This window comes from Microcaecilia unicolor, chromosome 4 (genome assembly GCF_901765095.1).
Source record: "Microcaecilia unicolor chromosome 4, aMicUni1.1, whole genome shotgun sequence".
Classification (NCBI taxonomy): Eukaryota; Metazoa; Chordata; class Amphibia; order Gymnophiona; family Siphonopidae; genus Microcaecilia; species Microcaecilia unicolor.
In genome coordinates this window covers 212,337,389-212,357,305 of record NC_044034.1, presented here as the reverse complement: position 1 = coordinate 212,357,305, position 19,917 = coordinate 212,337,389, and the positions used below count along the sequence as shown (strand labels likewise).

Sequence of the window (19,917 nt, the reverse complement as noted above, 5' to 3'; positions counted from 1 at the left end):
ACCTCAGGCAGACCACTACAGCATGTGCTTGATCCCATGACCTAGGTGGCAATTAAAATCTACCTACTTGGATCCACAGGGCTGGGGAGAATAGGGAGAAGGACAGCGCAAAATGGCAACATCTGTGTTTGTCTGAAGGAGCTGTGGTGTCTTTTCTTTTGTGGTTTCTGGACCTTGTTGCTTTTCAACAATATAGGCAAGAGGAAGAGCTGTTGATAGTTATGTGCTCTGCAGCCAGAGCCTGAGAGAAGTTCTGACAGGAAGGAACACCATCAATTGGAGGGGATGAGTCCCAAGGAGGACAGACTTCCCTCTCCTCCTACTGTGGAGGTTTATAAGCAAGGAAGCAGGGGCAATGGAAGTCATATTTTGCTCAACAAAACATAATTCCTAGTTACAACACCCCCATACAGCCAGACCTTCTACCCCAATTTCACAATTGATGGATCCACTAACCCTATCTCAGAAAACTTGAAGGTCGTTGGGGTCGTCATAGATCAAAAACTAACTTTTGAAACACAAGCTGAAAATGTGGTATCCAAGATGTTTCAAATGATGTGGAAACTAAGGAGAATCAGAAGCTATTTCCTCAAGAAGACATTTTGCATACTAGTGCAAACCACAGTACTCATGCACATAGATTACTGCAGCGGTTTATAAGGAGGATGCAAGGTAAAAGTTCTGCAAAAACTACAAACGGCACAAAATACAGCTGGAAGACTATCTTCAGAAAACTGTGGTTTGAAAGAGCTATCTCACTTCTGTAAGCCCTGCACTGGATCCTGATAAAAGCACGCATCGCTTTCAAACTCTGCACCTGATAATCCATGGGGCAGCCCCAGCATACATGATCATATTGATCAACTTACCGCTGAGAAACAAAACCAGAGGTGAGAAATTACCTGACACTTCACTACCCAAAATGCTAGAAACTCATCTATAAATCAGTGCATGCAGCAGGAATCACCTATCAGTGCACCAAAAGGTGAAACTTGCTACCTACACAAACGTCTAAATTGCTTAAACCCTACCTGTTTAGAAAATTCTATCCAGAAGAGACCACCTATGATCTTCTAACTCCAGAAATGATTAACTCCAAGACATAATAATGCAAAAGCACCCAAAATGTTAATGTAATCTTTTAATCCTGTAAGCCACATTGAACCAATTCACTTTGGAAAATGTGGGGTACAAATATGGTTATAAATAAATAAATAAATATGTTAGTATTTATTAAGGATAGGACGACCTTAAAGCTTTGAAAAAGATAGAAAAAGCGATGGCCAGAGCCAGAAGGATGCTTGGGTGCATAAAGAGAGGCATTACCAGCAGGAAAAAGGAGGTGATAGTGCCGTTATATAAGTCTCTGGTGAGGCCTCATTTGGAGTACTGCGTGCAGTTCTGGAGACCGCACCTATGGAACGATATAAACAGGATGGAATCGGTCCAGAGGGCGGCTACGAAATTAGTAAGCGGTCTTGAATGCAAAAATTATAGGGACAGGCTTATGAACCTCAACATGTATACGCTGGAAGAGAGGAGGGAGAGAGGAGACATGATAGAGATGTTTAAATATCTCAAGGGCATTTATGTACAGGAAGAGAGCCTTTTTCAAATGAAGGAGAGCTCTGGAATGAGGGGGCATATGACAAAGTTAAGAGGGAATAGGCTTAGGAGTAATCTAAGGAAGTATTATTTCACAGAAAGGGTGGTGGAGGCGTGGAATGGCCTCCCGGTGGAGGTGGTGGAGTTGAGGACTGTTCCAGAATTTAAAAAGGCATGGGATAAGCATGTGGGATCGCTTAGGAACAGGAAGAATTAGGGGTTACAGAGGATGGGCAGACTGAATGGGTCATATGGCCTTTATCTGCCGTCATGTTTCTATGTTTCTATGATCAATTCATTGCAAAATGAAAGCTATTCAACATATCTCTCAGAGTAGAAATTTGCACTTCTTACATTTTTTATAGTTGGATTAATTTTTGCCTAAAGTTTTTGCTTAGGTATAAGACTGAGATTCTAAAACTGAATCTATGTTCAGACTTATTACCCCAGATTACTAAAGCTTATTATATTCCAACACCTAAGGTTAGGAAACACGAGGCAAGTTATCCTGGAGATTTGATGCTACCTGCTGATAATTTGAATATTTCTGATATGGGGTTATATTGATTCTGCTACACAAATTGCTTCCTTTGTGTTAAGGCAGGGGTAGGCAACCTCAGTCCTCGAGGGCCGCTACCCAGATGATTTTCAGAATTTCCCCAATGAATATGCATGAGATCTCAACCTCTTCCTCTCTTCTACTGTTATGGAGAAGGGTCCATTTCTGCTCTTCCTCAGTCCTCCATGACACTCCTGACTCTAGAGAAGCATTGAAAATATCAGCCAGCGGAGCCACAATAACTTCCCTAAGTTCCTTCAGTATCCATCCAGCCCCATCGCTTTGTCCACCTTTAGTTAGGTCCTCATGAACGCAGTCCTCTGAAAATCATTCAGTCTACCACACTTCCATTCCTATTTGTGTTTGTCTTCTGTGACCCTACTCCAGGCCCTTCATCTATGAACACAGAACAGAAATATTTGTTAAGCAGTTCCACCTCATCCTTATTAGCTTCTACACATTCCTCCCTTCACCTTTGAGTCTCGCAATACCATTTTTGCATTTCCTGAGTTGACTCCTGGGATTCTGCTCACTGATGTGACTCCTTGCTGATTTTTGAATTGACATCATTGATGCTTTTCTTAGAATTCTTATGCTTTGTAGGCTGTTTACTAGCATCATTTTTGTAAGACTCAATAAGACAATGGAGAAAAACCATTAGAAGTGACTGGACTAGTGACAATATTGCACCACAGAAAATATGAGTTTGATTCTGGACCCAGCTCCTGATCATCACGCTGGCAGAGGCCATTTTGTAGTGATTTTATACAGGTGCCAGGGAGGCTAACTGTCATAGTACAACATTGTTGCACTTGTACTGGACTCTGAAGGGAGCCATAGCCTGTGCCTCGCTGCTGAGGACCATCACTATGACAGTCTGGCAAAGAGGTATGGGAGGAGGGATCTCAACAGGAAAGAATTCCTGGTATTCCTGGTGACCTATCAATGAACGCTCCTAGTACCCAAGAAAGAGTCAGAAGGAACCCAGAAGAAAACTTAAATGTTTTCAAATTACACATATATTCAGTGATGCGATAAAGAAGTGACTACAAAATTTAAAGCAGAAGAAATACATAGGAAAATGTATTAGGATATCCTATCGATGCTATTGATTGGCAAATCTTCTGGTCGAAAACACCATGTCCAACTGTATCTGCCACTATTACACAATCTTCCTATTTTTAAAACTGGAAAAGCTATCCTCAGAATCTGTTCCATCCAAATGTTGGTCCTGCAGTAAATCCCCCAGGGATTTACCACATATGCAATTCCACTGCTCTAATGTTCACTTGTTTTGGGAAGGAATCTGGACCAGAATCCTAGAAATCATTCCTAGAGAACACCCTAAACCCATCTCCTACAACAATGTTGTGCTCAGATCTTCATGTCCTGATATCATTCCTGATAAATTGGACAAGCTATTCAGTGTCATGCTAGCTTTGGCATCACATTAGCTAGTTTTTCACTGGAAAGACAACACTAAATTAAATACCTATGAATGGTGATCACACATATGTGCAGTTTGTAAATACGAAGCTGTTAATGCTATTCGCATTCGTAATATTTCCATTCTCAGAAACTTTGGTCACCGCTAGATGGCTATTGCAATAAGCCAGACATCAACATTAATTAGCCTAATACTCAATCAGCATAAGTTTGCTACTTTATGTGGTTCTTTATATTGTTTACGTTTTGTAAATGCATTTCTTTTTTTTCTGCTTTTTCAAGTTCTCTATACTTTTCCTGAGCAAAGGGGATTAGCACCAACACTTTACTCAAACTTTGTAATCTGTCGGAGTATCTGGCTTTGTATTGCCACAAATGTTTTCATACTGTGCATCGGTTATGCATGCATGGTCTTTTTAAAGACCACGTCATTTCCACCCAGCAGCACAATCTTATCCTTATTCCCATATCATCAGACACCTGGGGCAGGCACGTTTTGTGCCAAAACACGGTGTCATGTAAAGTCTTGATTATTGATTTTATGTTATTGTGCACTGTTTTATACATATCACAGCAATACATTTTTAATCTAATTGATCCCAGAGTACTGATAGAACTGAAAAATGAGCTTGCGGAGCTATTGTTAGTAATATGTAATTTATCCTTAAAATCGAGTGTGGTACCAGAAGATTGGAGGGTGGCCAACGTAACGCCGATCCTTAAAAAAGGTTCCAGAGGAGATCTGGGAAATTATAGACCGGTGAGTCTGATGTCGCTGCCGGGCAAAATGGTAGAGACTATTATTAAGAACAAAATTACAGAGCATATTCAAAAGCATGGATTAATGAGACAAAGAGGGGCATAATCGAACGCGAACGCCCATCTCCATGGGCGCCTATCTCTGTGGGCGCCCATCTCCGTAGGCGGGACAAACCATATTTTCGAAAAAAGATGGGCGCCCATCTTTTTTTCGATAATACGGGTTGTGCGGGGCAAATGCCTAGGATTTGGGCGTTTTTGAGCTGGGTGCTATCGTTTTTTAGCGATAATGGAAACCAAAGGCGCCCATCTCAAAAACGAATAAATCCAAGGTATTGGGTCATGGGAGGGGCCAGGATTCGTAGTGCACTGGTCCCCCTCACATGCCAGGACACCAACTGGGCACCCTAGGGGGCACTTTTACAAATTAAAAAAAAAAAAAAAGAGCTCCCAGGTGCATAGCATCCTTCCCTTGTGTGCTGAGCCCCCCAAATCCCACCCCAATCCCACTGCCCACATGTCTTCACCATTACCATAGCCCTAAGGTGTGAAGGGGGGCACCTACATGTGGGTACAGTGGGTTTTGGGGTTTTTTGGAGGGCTCAGCATTAAGCACCACAAGTGTAACAGGTAGGGGGGGATGGGCCTGGGTCCACCTGCCTGAAGTCCACTGCACCCACTAACAACAGCTCCAGGGACCTGCATACTGCTGTCAGGGAGCTGGGTATGACATTTGAGGCTGACATACAGGCTGGAAAAAAATGTTTTTCAACTTCTTTTTTTTTTTGGTGGGAGGGGGTTAGTGACCACAGGGGGAGTCAGGGGTGGTCAACCCCGATTCCCTTTGGTGGTATTCTGGTCATTTAGGGCACTTTTTTGGGACTTGTTCATGAAAAAAAGTGCCCTAAATTTGCGCTAAAAAGACCCTTTTTTTCGATTATCGGCCGAAGGCGCCCATCTCTCCTCAGCTGATAACCACACCCCAGTCCCGCCTTCACCACACCTCCGACACGCCCCCATCAACTTTGGCTGTTTCTGCGACGGAGTGCAGTTGAAGGTGCCCAAAATTGGCTTTTGATTATACCGATTTGGGCGCCTTTGCGAGATGGGTGCCCATCTCCTGATTTGGGTTGCAATATGGGCGCCCATCACTTTCGAAAATAAGCTGGAAAGTCAACATGGATTTAGTGAAGGGAAATCTTGCCTCACCAATCTACTACATTTCTTTGAAGGGATGAACAAACATGTGGATAAAGGTGAGCCGGTTGATATAGAGGGGCATAATCGAATGAAAACGTCTATCTCCATGGGCGTTTATCTCCGAGAACGGGTCCGTGAAGGGGCGGACCGAACCGTATTTTGGGAAAAAATAGACGTCCATGTTTTATTCGACAATTTGTGAGCTGGGCGTTTTTGTTTTTCAGCGATAATGGAAAATGAAAGCGCCCAGCTCAAAAACGAATAAATCCAAGGCATTTGTTCGTGGGAGGGGCCAGGAGTCGTAGTGCACTGGTCCCCCTCACATGCCAGGACACCAACCGGGCACCCTAGGGGGCACTTTTACAAAAACAAAAAAAAAGGTAAAAGAGCTCCCAGGTGCATAGCATCCTTCCCTTGGGTGTTGAGCCCCCCAAATCCCCCTCAAAACCCACCACCCACAAGTCTACACCATTACTAAAGCCCTAAGGGGTGAAGGGGGGCACCTACATGTGGGTACAGTGGGTTTGGGGGGCGGTGTGGAGGGCTCCCATTTACCAGCACAAGTGTAACAGGTGGGGGGGATGGGCCTGGGTCTACCTGCCTGACGTCCACTGCACCCCCTAATAACTGCTCCAGTGACCTGCATACTGCTGCCAGGGAGGTGGGTATGACATTTGAGGGTGAACATAAAAAGTTGTGAAACGGCATATTTTTGTGGTGGGAGGGGGTTTGTGACCACTGGGGGAGTCAGGGGAGGTCATCCCCGACTCCCTCCAGTGGTCATCTGGTCATTTAGGGCACTTTTTGGGGCCCTATTCATGGAAAAACAGGGTCCAGGAAAAGTGCCCTAAATTCTCGCTAAAAACGCATATTTTTTTTCCATTATCGGCGAAAGGCGCCTATCTCTGATCGGCTGATAACCACGCCCCAGTTCCGCCTTCACCACGCCTTTGACACGCCCCCATCAACTTTGTCCGCATCCGCGACGGAGTGCAGTTGAAAACGTCCAAATTCGGCTTTCGATTATACCGCTTTATTCATTTTTGTGAGATAAACGTCTATCTCCCGATTTGGGTCGCAATATAGGCGTTTTTCTTTTTCAATTATAAGCTGGATAGTGTATCTGGATTTTCAGAAGGCGTTTGACAAAGTACCTCATGAAAGACTCCAGAGGAAATTGGAGAGACTGGGGCGTCTAAAAGGCAGATGACGTTTAATGTGAGCAAGTGCAAAGTGATGCATGTAGGAAAGAGGAACCCGAATTATAGCTAGGGCTCTTCAGCTTGGAGAAAAGGCGGCTGAGGGGAGATATGATAGAGGTCTATAAAATAATGAGTGGAGTTGAACGGGTAGATGTGAAGCGCCTGTTTACGCTGTCCAAAAATACTAGTGTCAGCATTAGTTGTCTAGGTATGGTCCTGGGTCCAGTCCGTAGAGGCAGTGGGTTCCCAACAATCCACAATCCACACGGGTTTGGATATACATAGAAAATATATTGTATTTACATATATAGGCTCATAGCACTTAGTTCAGATAAATATTGCAATGCTGTATTTGTGGGTGTGTTTAGATGGGAATCAATGAGAGAAAAGTAAAGATAGGGGTGTTCAGAGGAAAAAAGAGAGAGAGCTTTGGGGTAGGACTGAAGGAGAAGAGGGGAGCAGAGCCAGGTACTCTGGGGCTTAAGATGGGGGTATGCAGGGAAAGAAAAAGAAAAAAGCAGAGCCATGTGCTCTGGTGGCGAAAGATGGGGGTGTGTAGAGAAAGAGGAAGAAGGGAGCAGAGCCATGTGCTCTGACTTTTATATACCTAACAGGACCAGAGAAGGATCAAATAACTTCTTTCCTTTCCAGCCTTTGCTATCAGCTATTTCCTTTGCAAACTCCAGTTTAATTTCTTGATGTAAGGAAGGTGAGCATTTTCACAGGTTTTAATCTTTGAAGTCCCTAGTTTTTGAGACTCTCTGCCTGGCTTTCATTGTTCTCAGAGAGCCCTGTTCCCAGATGCCCAGAGAGGACAAAGGTGTGTTAATTAGGGGTAGTTGAGAAACAAAAGGGCTAGCAGCCAGCTGGGCAACATTTGGTCCATCTGCCATCCTCAGGGATTCCTGAGGGAGGGGGGAGTTATCAGAAGCTGGTTTCATAGTAATCGAAGTATGTTCAGCAATCCTGACATCTCAGAAGTCCTGACAACTAGGACTAGGGGGCATACGATGAAGCTATAATGTAGTAAATTTAAAACGAATAGGAGAAAATATTTCTTCACTCAACGTGTAATTAAACTCTGGAATTTGTTGCCAGAGAATGTGGTAAAGGCAGTTAGCTTAGCGGAGTTTAAAAAAGGTTTGGACGGCTTCCTACAGGAAAAGTCCTTAGACCGTTATTAAATGGACTTGGGGAAAATCCACTATTTCTGGAATAAGCAGTATAAAATGTTTTGTACTTTTTTGAGATCTTGCCAGGTATTTGTGACCTGGATTGGCCACTGTTGGAAACAGGATGCTGGGCTTGATGGACCTTTGGTCTTTCCCAGTATGGCAATACTTATGTACTTATATATGTACTTATGTACTTATGATCCTGAGGTTTGTCTAGCCTTCCTCTGTTCCCCAATTTTTTGTGTACCACTATACTTTTCATAACGTGAAATCGATAAAAAGATCTTTTTTTTAAACACCTTTTATTCTGATACATTCTGCCCTTTAAGATTTCTCTGGCAGTGATAGGGTTTGTGATCGTTTCATGACTGGAAGATACACCATTTTATAACTCATTTCCATGTTCTGCAGGGTAATAAGACTGCTAATGTTTTTTTTCTTTTCCAGGAGAACGATGGCAATGTGTTGACACCCTGGAGGGAGAACCTGCTGCTGTTAACAGAGCTTCAAGAAGCTGTGAGTTTCCACCCTCTTCTCCTTGTTTCTCTAATTCTTTCTCTAATTTTATTCTCTCCTGCCCATTCTGCTTGACTTCTCAGCTTCCTTTTATCTGCCTACTTTCTTTTCACTCTTCCCACCTCAGTATGATGATGAGGACTTTGAAACTGATCACTATCAGGGCTGCCGAGAGGGGGGGGGCAGGGGGGACAAAATTCCCCCTCCAAGGGGGGCCCAGCGCTGGAGTCTCTCTCCTTCTCCTGCTCCCAGGCTGTCGGCGCTGCAGTCCCCAGTCTCACCTGTCCGCCCTCGTCTCCATCGATAGCCCCCCTCTGTCCGCCACTGTGACCGGGCCCCCTGCATTCAAATCGGCAGCGCCTCACCTCCATGTGAAGGTGGCAGATCGCCTCCCTTCGGGCCCTCCCTCACTGTGCCCCACCCTCACAGAAACAGGAAGTGACAAGGGTGGGACACAGTGAGGGAAGGCCCGAAAGGATGCGATCTGCTTCTTTCATAGAGGTGAGGCACTGCCGATTTGAATGCAGGGGGCATGGTCACGGTGGCAGACAGAGGGGGGCTATCGATGGAGCTGAGGGCAGTCAGGTGAGACCGGGGACTGCAGCGCCGGCAGCCTGGGAGCAGGAGAGGGAGGTGACAGTGGTTGGGGGAGGGGTGGCGGCGGCCCCAGGGGCGGCTTTGCCCTGGGCCTGGCTCAGTCTCTCAGTGGCCCTGATCACTATAATCAACCACAGACTGGTCCAAAGGTCACTGAAGGGATAAAATACCTTGCGATTTCAAAATTGAACTATAATGACATTACATTCTTGCCCGGATTAGCAGGAGTTTACAGCTATCCATGTAATATAAACTGGGATATAATGTAATTTTAGCATTTCAGTTTACTTAGCCCAAGTACAGTTGTGGGATGATTATGAGAAGTTCAATTAAAAAAAAAAATACTGTACAATAAATCAATAGTACAACACAGATAATAACAAATTCTCTACACGTATCAAGCAAAATAGACATACTCAGATTCTATAAAATTGATCAATAAGGCGGTCACGTGACGCTATGGTGGAGAGAGGACGTGAGTGATCTTCTCTCCGCTGCCTGCCTGCTCTTTTTAGTGCCTGCAAAAGAATCAATCTCCCCCATATTGCAAAAAACTATAGAGGAAGACTGTGCAAGTGTACCCGGTGAGTTGGAACAGCGGGGACCCCGATCATGGCAACGAAATCGGCCCAGAAAGAACGACAACGGGGAAAGACGCCGGAGTACAAGATGGCGGCGTCTCCTCCCGATACAGCTTCCTCTGTATCGTCTGCTTGGGTAGCGGAGATTACATCCGAGCTGACAGTGGTAATGGAAACACTTTTAGATCGGCGCCTTGCCCCGCTGGATCAAAAGCTTGATCAAAAGCTGGAACAGCTAAACGCTAAATTAGAAGATTTAACTAAAGAATGTGTAGCGTTCCAGAATAAAACTAGCGAGGTGGAAGAAAGAATGGCGGGAGTAGAAAACACTCAGCAGGACTTGCACAAAAAAACTGTCTGACCTGGAATCCAAGCTTGAAGATTTGGAGAATCGCTCCAGGCGGAATAATATCCGTCTGGTGGGACTGCCTGAAGCCCTGGGGGGGAGGCAATTGGAGAGATTCCTTGAACAATGGCTGACGGAAAGCATTGAGTTCCCTGCAGCTCTCGGTCCTCTAAGAATAGAGCGAGCTCACCGGCTGGGGGTAAGACAGACGGAAAATGCTAAACCATGGGTGATAATATGTCGGGTGTTAAATTTCATGCACAAGCAGCATATATTACAAGCAGCACGGTCAACTAATTCCTTGACTTATGAGAATAAAAAGGTTCTCTGTTTTCAAGATTATTCTGCGGGAATGGCAGCAAAAAGGAGGTCATTTTCACCAGTATGCTCAAAGCTCTTTGATCTGAAAGTTCGTTTTACCTTACAATATCCTGCTACCTTGAGAATAACACATCAGGGTAAAATGAGATCCTTTACGTCTCAAAAGGAAGCGAAAGATTTTGTGGACAGACTGGAACAGCTAGAGCCATCTACATCAGCAGATACAGTGCCTGCATGAGCCAGCGAGGAACTATAAAAGAACTGACAGAGTTCATCTCAATACTCCTTAAAAGGGTTACACTTCAGGCAGCACAGCTTGTGAGCTGGGGAAGAACAAGTTAAGGATAACTTGAACAGTTACCGGAACAAGGAAGAAATCTTTAAAGTTACTGATGGACGTTCACTTATGTTATGGACACTGTTAAGAATTCTGTTTTGGGAGCACTGTGGGTGAGTTATTGATGGGGATTCCAGACGTATAGAATAAAGTATGTTATGGTGGAGATCCTGCAGAATGAAAGGAGGCAAGGAATCTAGAGAGTTTAATTGTAGATATGGGGAGATAAAGGGACACTGGGGAGTGTAGGGGAATGTAGAGCTGTATGATAGAGGAGTAGATGGGTAAGCGTTAAAAAGTGACGGTTTCCTAAGGGGAAGCACATGTCGGGCGGGTATAGAAGGGAAAGCAAAAGGGGGAGGGGGAGAGGAAGGGGGAGGGGATTAGGGGAAGGTTTAAAGGAAAGGAAGGAAAACAAAGGAAAACTGCGAGGACAAATGGAATGTGTGTGGATGATGGGGCTGAATGTGACTGGTATATTTCATACTGCATTCTTTATTTTTGCCAATAAAACTGATGCTTGGTAAGAAAGGGGGGTGCCTAAGGCTGGGATGGCACCTCTCAATTAGTATGACTCACTATTGGTTGATCTTGACTGCTTCTCTTAAGAAAGATGATTAAGCTAGTAACATGGAACGTGGGAGGTATACATTCACCTATTAAAAGATCTAAAATCCTGCAGTACCTCCAAAGAATAGGAGCTGATGTGGCCCTTTTGCAGGAGACACATCTCAGTGATCAGGAACACACAAAGTTAGCTAAATGGTGGGTGGGAGACTGTATAGCTTCATCTGCGGTGGGCAATAAAGGAGGAGTAGCTATGGAAAGGGGTGGCGTCACAAATTCAAAATGTGCATAAAGCTCCAGAAGGGCGCTTTATTTTCTGTAATGTTACCATTGCTAGGTGGCAGATAATTTTAGGTAGCATATATGCCCCAAACACACTAGACCTTAAATTTTATAAACGAGTACTCCAGACCCTCACTAAGATGGCACCACTCCTTATGACGCTGGGGGGTGATTTTAATATGACGTGGGACCCGCAGATTGATAGATCCCATCCACATCTGAAAAAAGGGGCAATCAGCACTAGAGGACTGCCCGATATGTGTGATACATTAGACCTTATAGATGTTTGGCGTACATTACATCCGACAGAAAGGGAATATACTCACCTGTCTAGGGCCCATCAAACCCAGTCAAGGATTGATTATTTGCTGATATCACGTCAGACTTTTACAGACATTACTGACGCTGTTATTGGCCCCTGTGTGATCTCAGATCACGCCGCAGTTTGGATGACTTGGCAAGTGGGAGATAATACTATGCAAAAAATAAGGGTTGGGCGTTTCCCAGTTATCTTTATAAAGATTCTAAATTTCGGGAATTCCTTATTGCTAAATGGGAAGAATACAGACATCTCAATGAAGGGTCAGTGGGAGACTCGTCGATATTCTGGGAAGCAGCGAAGGCGGTCCTAAGAGGGGAGATTATTAGCTACGTCAGCCACTATAAAAAAGCTCGAGATCGAGAACTACTGCGCTTGGAAAAGCAATTAATAGGTTTGAGAAAACAATATGGTAAGACTCCGTCCCCTGGGGTGCGAAAAGAGTTGATGTTGGTTCAAGCAGCGGTAAACTCCCTGATACACGAGAGGGCGGTAAAATCACAGGTGTATTATCGGTTCCAGCTGTATAAACATGGCAGTAAGGGGGGTAAACTGCTAGCTAAAGTAATAGCCTCACAGTATGTTTCTAGGCATATAGTGGCTGTTAAAGATAAGGATGGGAAGTTACAACATAAAGATGGGGAGATAAGGGAAGCCTTTCATAGTTATTTTAAACAACTTTATAGAGCATGAGGCAGCCAGGGCCTGCAAAGCGATATGTATTTACAAAATATAGAAGCCCCCCCTGTTAACACAAGCAGAGATTCAATATTTGAATGACCCTATAAATTGTGACGAAGTGACTTGGGCAATCAGCCAAAGTAGATTAGGAAAGACACCCGGGGCAGATGGCTTCAAACCTGAATTCTATAAATTGATGGGCGATCAAATTGTCCCCACACTGACCAAGGTATTTAATGAATGGGTGGCAAAGGGAGGGCTACCGGACGGCCTCAATTTAGCCCAGATAGTGGTATTACCTAAACCGAACAGAGATGGAATGTTGTTATCTTCCTACCGACCTATATCCCTGTTAAACTTCGAGGTAAAATTGATTGCAAAAATATTGGCTAACAGGTTAGGAAGGGTATTACCAAACCTTGTTCATGAAGCACAGGTGGGCTTTGTTCACGGCCATTCGGTTACTAAAAATTTGCGTAGTATCTTGATGGCATTGGAAACGTTAAGGAATTCTGCTGAACACGAATTATTGATCAGCTTCGATGCTGAAAAGGCGTTCGATCGTGTAGAATGGCCCTTTTTATTTTCTGTCCTCACTAAATACGGATTTACTGGTTGGTTTGTGCAAGCAATTCAAGCCTTGTATACCTCTCCTTGAGTACGGGTCTTGGTAAATGGAACGTGATCAGAGAATTTTGAGATTAGTCGAGGAACCAGACAAGGATGCCCACTGTCACCGTTACTCTTTGCTCTTTATCTAGATCCTTTAATCCGGGATGTAATTTTGAGTAGGACTATTAGAGGAATATCGATTGGACAGGCGGAGTTTAAAATCGCGGCATTCACCGATGATTTATTAATGACTCTTACTAGTCCTCGTAAGTCCCTTGCGGATCTCTTAGAAGTTTTTGCAGAATTTGGAGATTACTCCGGTTTTAAGCTTAATCTAGAAAAGTCGGAGGCTTTGGCTATTCCTTTGACTACCCGATTTCTTTGGAAAGAAGATTTTCCTTTGAGATGGGCAGAGGGCTCGTTTCGGTATTTGGGAGTCCTTCTGACGGCTCAGATGGAGGACATATACAAGTTGAATGTCACTCGGTTGCTTAATCACACTGCGCAACAGCTGGAAACCTGGAGGGCCTTACCTTTGCCGTTGATAGGTCGGGTTAGCCTTATTCGAATGGTAATTCTACCCAGGTGGTTATATGTCCTGCAGGTTTTGCCGTTGAACTTACTTCAAAAAGACATTAAACAATTCTATCAATTAGTGGGGCGGTTCTGTTGGGCAAGAAAGAAAGCTAAGCTCAAGATGCACTTTTTGCTGGGGGCCTGGCAACAAGGAGGATTGGGTCTCCCTAATTTGCAATATTACAACCTTGCTAGTTTAATGCGGGTGGTGAGAGATTGGGTTTTCTCTTCACACACACATACACCTCTGGAGTTGGAGAAAGCTTATTTTAGCCCCTATGACTTAATCACCCTACTGCGTATAGAAAACATTTCACTGCCACAGAGGTTGAAACATTGTATACTTTTATTGCCTTTACAAGCAGCTTGGAGAGGTTTGGCAAAGAAGCTGGGGGGTAACCCGAGTGTATCAGAACTGTTGTCTATAAGGGGAAATCCGATGTTCCCACCAGGGTTGGAAAATCCGGTCTTTATACAATGGGAGGAAAAAGGCCTTGTATGTTTGAAAACAATCTTAGATGAAGAAGGGAGATTAAAACCTCTAGAACAACTCACACTAGAGGGAGACTGGAGGCACATTTTTAGCTATGGTCAGATGAAACATTATATTCAATCCTTGGATGGGGAGGCGCTAAAACTTCATTTAGTTGAGAAAATTCGGAAATTTTTTGATGATATCTCCGATGAAGCCCCATCAATCTCACAGCTTCAGAGGACGTTGTGGACCCTGACGCCGCGAGTGGGGTTGATTCAGCTCCGTCGGCGGAGGGAGGCAGATACGGGAGCGGATTTATCTAACTGGGATGTTGAAGCCTACATTAAAAGTATTCCCCGACTAATCAGTGGAGCCAATTACAGGGAATGTGCATTCAGGGTGTTACACAGAGCTTATATCACACAAGCCCAATTGTCTCGAATGGGAGGAATCCTTACACCAAAATGCTTGAAATGTAATCTTGTGGAGAACACTTTTTACTATGCATTTTGGGAATGTTTAATGATTCAGAGCTACTGGCGGAAGGTAGTAAATTTTATGACTTGACTGATATCACGTAGAATAGTGGGTACTCCCCTGCAATTGATATTGGACTGCCCAAGTGCATTTCGGGGCTTAACAGCAGATGAGACACTTCTATGTCGTAAGTTGTGTCTGGTGGCAAGATAATGCATATTACAATCTTGGACTTCAGATAAACCTCCTGACTATTGGCATTGGCAAAACCAGACACACCAACTGATGACATGGGAAGCAAGGGAGGCTAAAGGTTCATGCAGCCGTAAGGCGCGTTTTCTAAAGCTTTGGGGGACAGTGTTAGACACATTAACTCAAAGAGGACGGAGTCTTGTACTTAACACGTTATAACTGAGAAGCAGTCAAAGATACACATTTATGACCTTATTTTTATAAGCACACATTCGATGGGAATCAAGGTGGGAGAGGGTAGTGGGGGAGATAAAGGGATAGGGAGGGGGAGGGAAGGAGTGTTCACTTGCTAATTTGTTATAAAAAGTTCCTTTGAGCGTTGGTTTAATTGGAAGGTGAAAACACTAAGATGCGGGTTGTGTACCATGTTCAATACGGCCGACAATCTTTGTTTGGCACACTTAATAAGACCAAAGGTTGATGTATACTCATAAATTGCGTGTAATCTGCTGGAATACAGGTAGATACAATACAGTGCATAGACTGATGAAAAACTGGCTATTAGAATACCTGTTCGCTTAGTCATAAGTTCGCAATAGTTTTACTATATAAAGGTCTAAAGACTATATAGGACACAGTTTAATAGTTATTAGGGAATATGGTTTACATACTGTCCATGTAACAGCGAGCAGATGAGGATAGTAGCTACACAATTGATGATTGTATGGAGCTTCTTGTATTGATTGCACGAAATTTCAAATATTTACCTGAGGTTAAGATCCATAATGTGTATGAGAATTCCATGTACAGTCACTACTAAAGCAATGCGTAAATGACATGGGGGCATCCCTTATATCAAAGAGGGGGATGGGGATAAAATGTGAAAAGTGGTTGGCACTCTGTAATAGGTTAACAAAAACTTTCTCTGTGAGCATTTATATCTGTGAGGCTGTATATAAATGGACAATAGAGTGTATTTTATTGAAGTGTCATTAATAAAAATGTTGTATAAATAAAAATTGATCAATAATAAATTCGACGGGCGTATGAGTCAAAAAGTATAAGCAATGATACTTTGGGAAGAGGCATGTCTTAAGCCTATGTCTGAAAGAGACAGACGATGGTGCCAGACATATTGCTTTAGGCAGTTCATTCCAGTTAACTGGGGCTAAGACGTGAACAGTATGATTTCAAATAGACTTTAGAAGAGTAATTTTATAAAGATCACCTAGGTTTGGAGGGCAAACAGGCACCTATTTTTAGCTTATTTTATAAAGACACATAAAGGGCAGTTCTATAACATTTACATGCCAATTATGTACCTCAATATATAAAATACTGACATTTTCACACCTAAGTGTACACTTCCCTGTGAAAATGACAGTAGGACACCTAGTTGGTATTCTATAGATACATACCTGAATAATGTGTATTTCTAAGGGGGCGTTCATATGGTTAGGCCATAGGCAGGGCTATCATTTAAGCAGCCAAGGTACAGAATATTGTAAGATGCCATTGTGCCTGCTATATTTCGATGCCCTCATTTATGCCAGTTCTATGCACCTAAATGTAGACAGCTGATAACAGGTTTACACACCTCAGTAACGCAGGTGAGAGACTATTTTGTATAGACATGTGGGCAACCTCAGTGACCTATTTACACCTGCCATAGAGCTGATATAAAAGAGAACTCCTAAATGTAGCAGGCACACAGACAGCTTACAATACTATAGTCCATCCATGTGAATGCCCCCTTACAAATATACACTATCGCTATCCCACTCATTTTCTAACCTGGCACTTAAAGCTAGGTGCTAATTCCATGCATAAATTATGTTTAAAGCGATTTTTATTGAGCTTTGAAAAAGAAAGCAAATATACAATGCAATCTAAATAAAATATGACAGATCAGAAAGAAGTCATAACAATATAATTGCTGTTTTTGTTAACAAACTCAAGCTATAGTCCAATAATACCACCCTCCCCTTCCCCTCTATGCCCCAAACAGCCAAACAATATTGATCAGGAATTCCATAAATCAGTGATTTAGGGGTCCTTTTACTAAGCTGCGGTAAAAGGGGGCCTGCGCCTTAGGAATAAAGGTATTCCAGAAAGGTTCCCAGGTGGCTTGAAACAGCACTCCAGTTGAGGAAGACGTCTTTCCAAAGAAAGAATCACCATAAGTTTTGTGCATAAGTTTTGTAGGTGCTGCTGGAAAAAAACCATTGGAGCCAAATCATTTTTAAGATGAGCAAAATGTACCATTAATAGAAGGACAGAAAGCCCTTCATTAGAGGTTTAGGCTTTGGGAGAGCTCCAAACAGCAAATGAGGAGTCTGCAAAAGAGGAACTTTCCAAATGTTAGCATGCATAAACTATCGAATACTAGCACTTAATGTGCATCATTGTTGTAGTTACACTCATAAGTATTAGTTGGCAACAGAATTTGGACACCCAAATGCCTTTAAAAAATGAATGCTTAGGGATCCTTTTACTATGATGTGCTATCAAATTTAGCACATGCTAAATGATTAAGACACCCATAGGAATATAATGGGTGTCTTATCATTTAGCACGTATTAATCATTAGCACACCTTAATAAAAGAACCCCTTAGTGCGCTGTATCTAGACACCTAACTTGTGGTGGCCAGTTATAGAATTGCCCCCTATGCCATTTCACTAAAATCGTGCCAGACGTGAGGAGAAGAGAGAGCAGTGTAGCAGCACCGGAGACCAGTGCTGGATGAAGGCTTTAGCTGGCGGGGGTTGGGGACCCCCGCCAGCCAAGATATATACAGCAGTGGCAGTGGGTAGGGAGCGGCAGGGCTGTGAGGCAGTGGAGGGGGGGGGGGGTGGCGGACCAAAATGTGCCCCCCCCCCACCTTGGGCTCTGGACCCCTCCCACCTCCAGTTCTGGCTATGCATCTGGGTACACCTGCCTCCTTTTCTCTTTCCACATGTTCTTGTACTCAAACCCTGGGGTAATTTTATAAAACAGGAAAAACCTCCACGAATAGAGTATACCACATATAAAACAGTAGAGGAAAAAAAGAAGAGAAGCCTCTTGCAGATGATATCCAAGGAACTTTTATTCCAAAAATCTTCAGCGGTCTAGGAATTGGTATTGTCATATGTATTACTAGTTTTATTGACTGGAGACCTTTGTTTGACGATTCTTCTGGGAATACATATGACAATACCAACTCCTACACCCCTGATGCAGGCCAGAAGGGCCGAAACACGAGTCATGTCGGGTCTCTTTTAATGTTCCTGAAGATTTTTGGAATAAAAGTTCCTCAGACACCATCTGCGAGAGGATCCTCCTCTTTTTTTTCCTCTACTGTTTTATGTGGTAATTTAATAAAAGCCCTTTTTCAGATAATTCTACAAAGAAGGCACAAGAGAACAGGTAAATGCCAAGAATATCAGCATATATATGAATATGTGTACAAAAATGCCAGTGCTCCAGTTGTGCGCTATTCTATACAATGGCCCCTAAATGCAATGGCCCATAGTTTAAAAGTAGAATTCACTGGGTGGAATCTTGGGTGGAGGATGGGTGGAGCACATAGTTAACTATAATTTATGCTCATTTCTTACAATCTAGGCACAAACATTTACACCAGCTCTATAGCTGTTGTAAGCACTATTCCCTCTAAGCTGAGTGGGTGTTCTCCACCTACAGTCTTGCCCATGGGAGGTGCTGTTTCACTATCACATTTTCAATAGTGAGAGACTCCAATGAACCTGCCTGTCCCTAGCAATTGAAAACAAAATATTGAAGCACCACCCCCTACTGGCAGCAATGCAGTTGGAGGGCTCCCACTCAGCTTAGAGGGAACAGTGGTTATAAGTGGTTACGCCTAAATTCTACATATGTTTTTTACCTGGTAGGCTAGTATTCAAGCATGGAAAGTAGGCGACTACTTTTTTTTATAGAACAGACCTCAAATACACACCCTTTTATAGAATTTTCCTCAATGTGCGTAAAAAGGCCTTTACATTCAAAATGTCTTCTTGCGGATGGTAGTTGTAATTTAGGAGCTTTGGATGAGTACAACAAACAGTTCAGTGAACATGTAACTCCACTAAATCACTCAGATAAGATGGAGGTAACCCGAGGAGTGGCCTAGTGGTTAGGGTGGTGGACTTTGGTCTTGGGGAACTGAGGAACTGATTTCAATTCCCACTTCAGGCACAGGCAGCTCCTTGTGACTCTGGGGCAAGTCACGTAACCCTCCATTGCCCCATGTAAGCCGCATTGAGCCTGCCATGAGTGGGAAAGCACGGGGTACTAATGTAACAAAAAAGAAAAAATACTTTAAATTGCTTTCTGGCATTGTGAAGGAGTGAGTGATATAGAGACATTTTGACAGGACCTTGAATGGATTGCTTAAGCTGAGATCTTCTTTCATGCAGTCAGAAACATTCACTGATCTTGAGCTCTCACAGTATTCTCTTTCCTTCTTTTTGTCATTTGAACAGTCTATGAAATGGGATTTTGTCTTGGTTTGTGATCTTGAAATGAACAACATCAAATTGGACAACAAGCGGGCAATGTTCCTCGCACAGCTGGAAATGAAAAGGTTTAAGATAAAGGTGAGACGTGCCTGCAACCAGACATCTCTAGTGGTGTGAAGCTTGGAGGTTAATGCCTGGTTTGGCACAGGCAGGCTGCAGTCCCATAATCAAGTGTCTGTAATGTGTTGCAAAAGCTCCCATTGAAATGGGTTAAAGGGACTTGAATTTAGCTCATGCTGTTTCAGTAGTAGTTCAAGGTGGGTTACATTCAGGTGCAGTAGGTATTTCTATCTCTCCTGAGGGCTTATAATATAAGGTGTAGATATTTAAAGTACTTAACTGAGCAGGACAGGCTTCTGCCAAGTAAAATTGCAGTAACCAGGGCAAACCCAGAAATTCAACTTAGAGAATGACATGGGACGGGGACCCGCAGTAACGACGGGGACAGAGCCCACGGGGACAGGGTGGGGATGGGGACAGAGCCCACAAGGATGGGGACAAGCTTTATCCCTATGTCATTTTCTACTTTGAAGCCTGTTAATAAACTGAACTGTTATTTATGTTTGAGTG

The 19,917-nt window shown here is 43.4% G+C and overlaps 1 protein-coding gene across 2 annotated transcripts in view; it reads left to right on the top strand.

Annotated features, from left to right (window-relative positions):
• ANO9 (anoctamin 9) overlaps positions 1–19,917 on the top strand; it is a 215,514-nt gene that overhangs the window by 73,394 nt on the left and 122,203 nt on the right. For both annotated transcript variants that reach the window (XM_030201205.1, XM_030201206.1), the window contains exons 2-3: positions 8,394–8,462; positions 19,312–19,425. In XM_030201205.1, the coding sequence (XP_030057065.1) occupies positions 8,394–8,462; positions 19,312–19,425 (183 nt within the window). The remainder of the gene's footprint in view (positions 1–8,393; positions 8,463–19,311; positions 19,426–19,917) is intronic.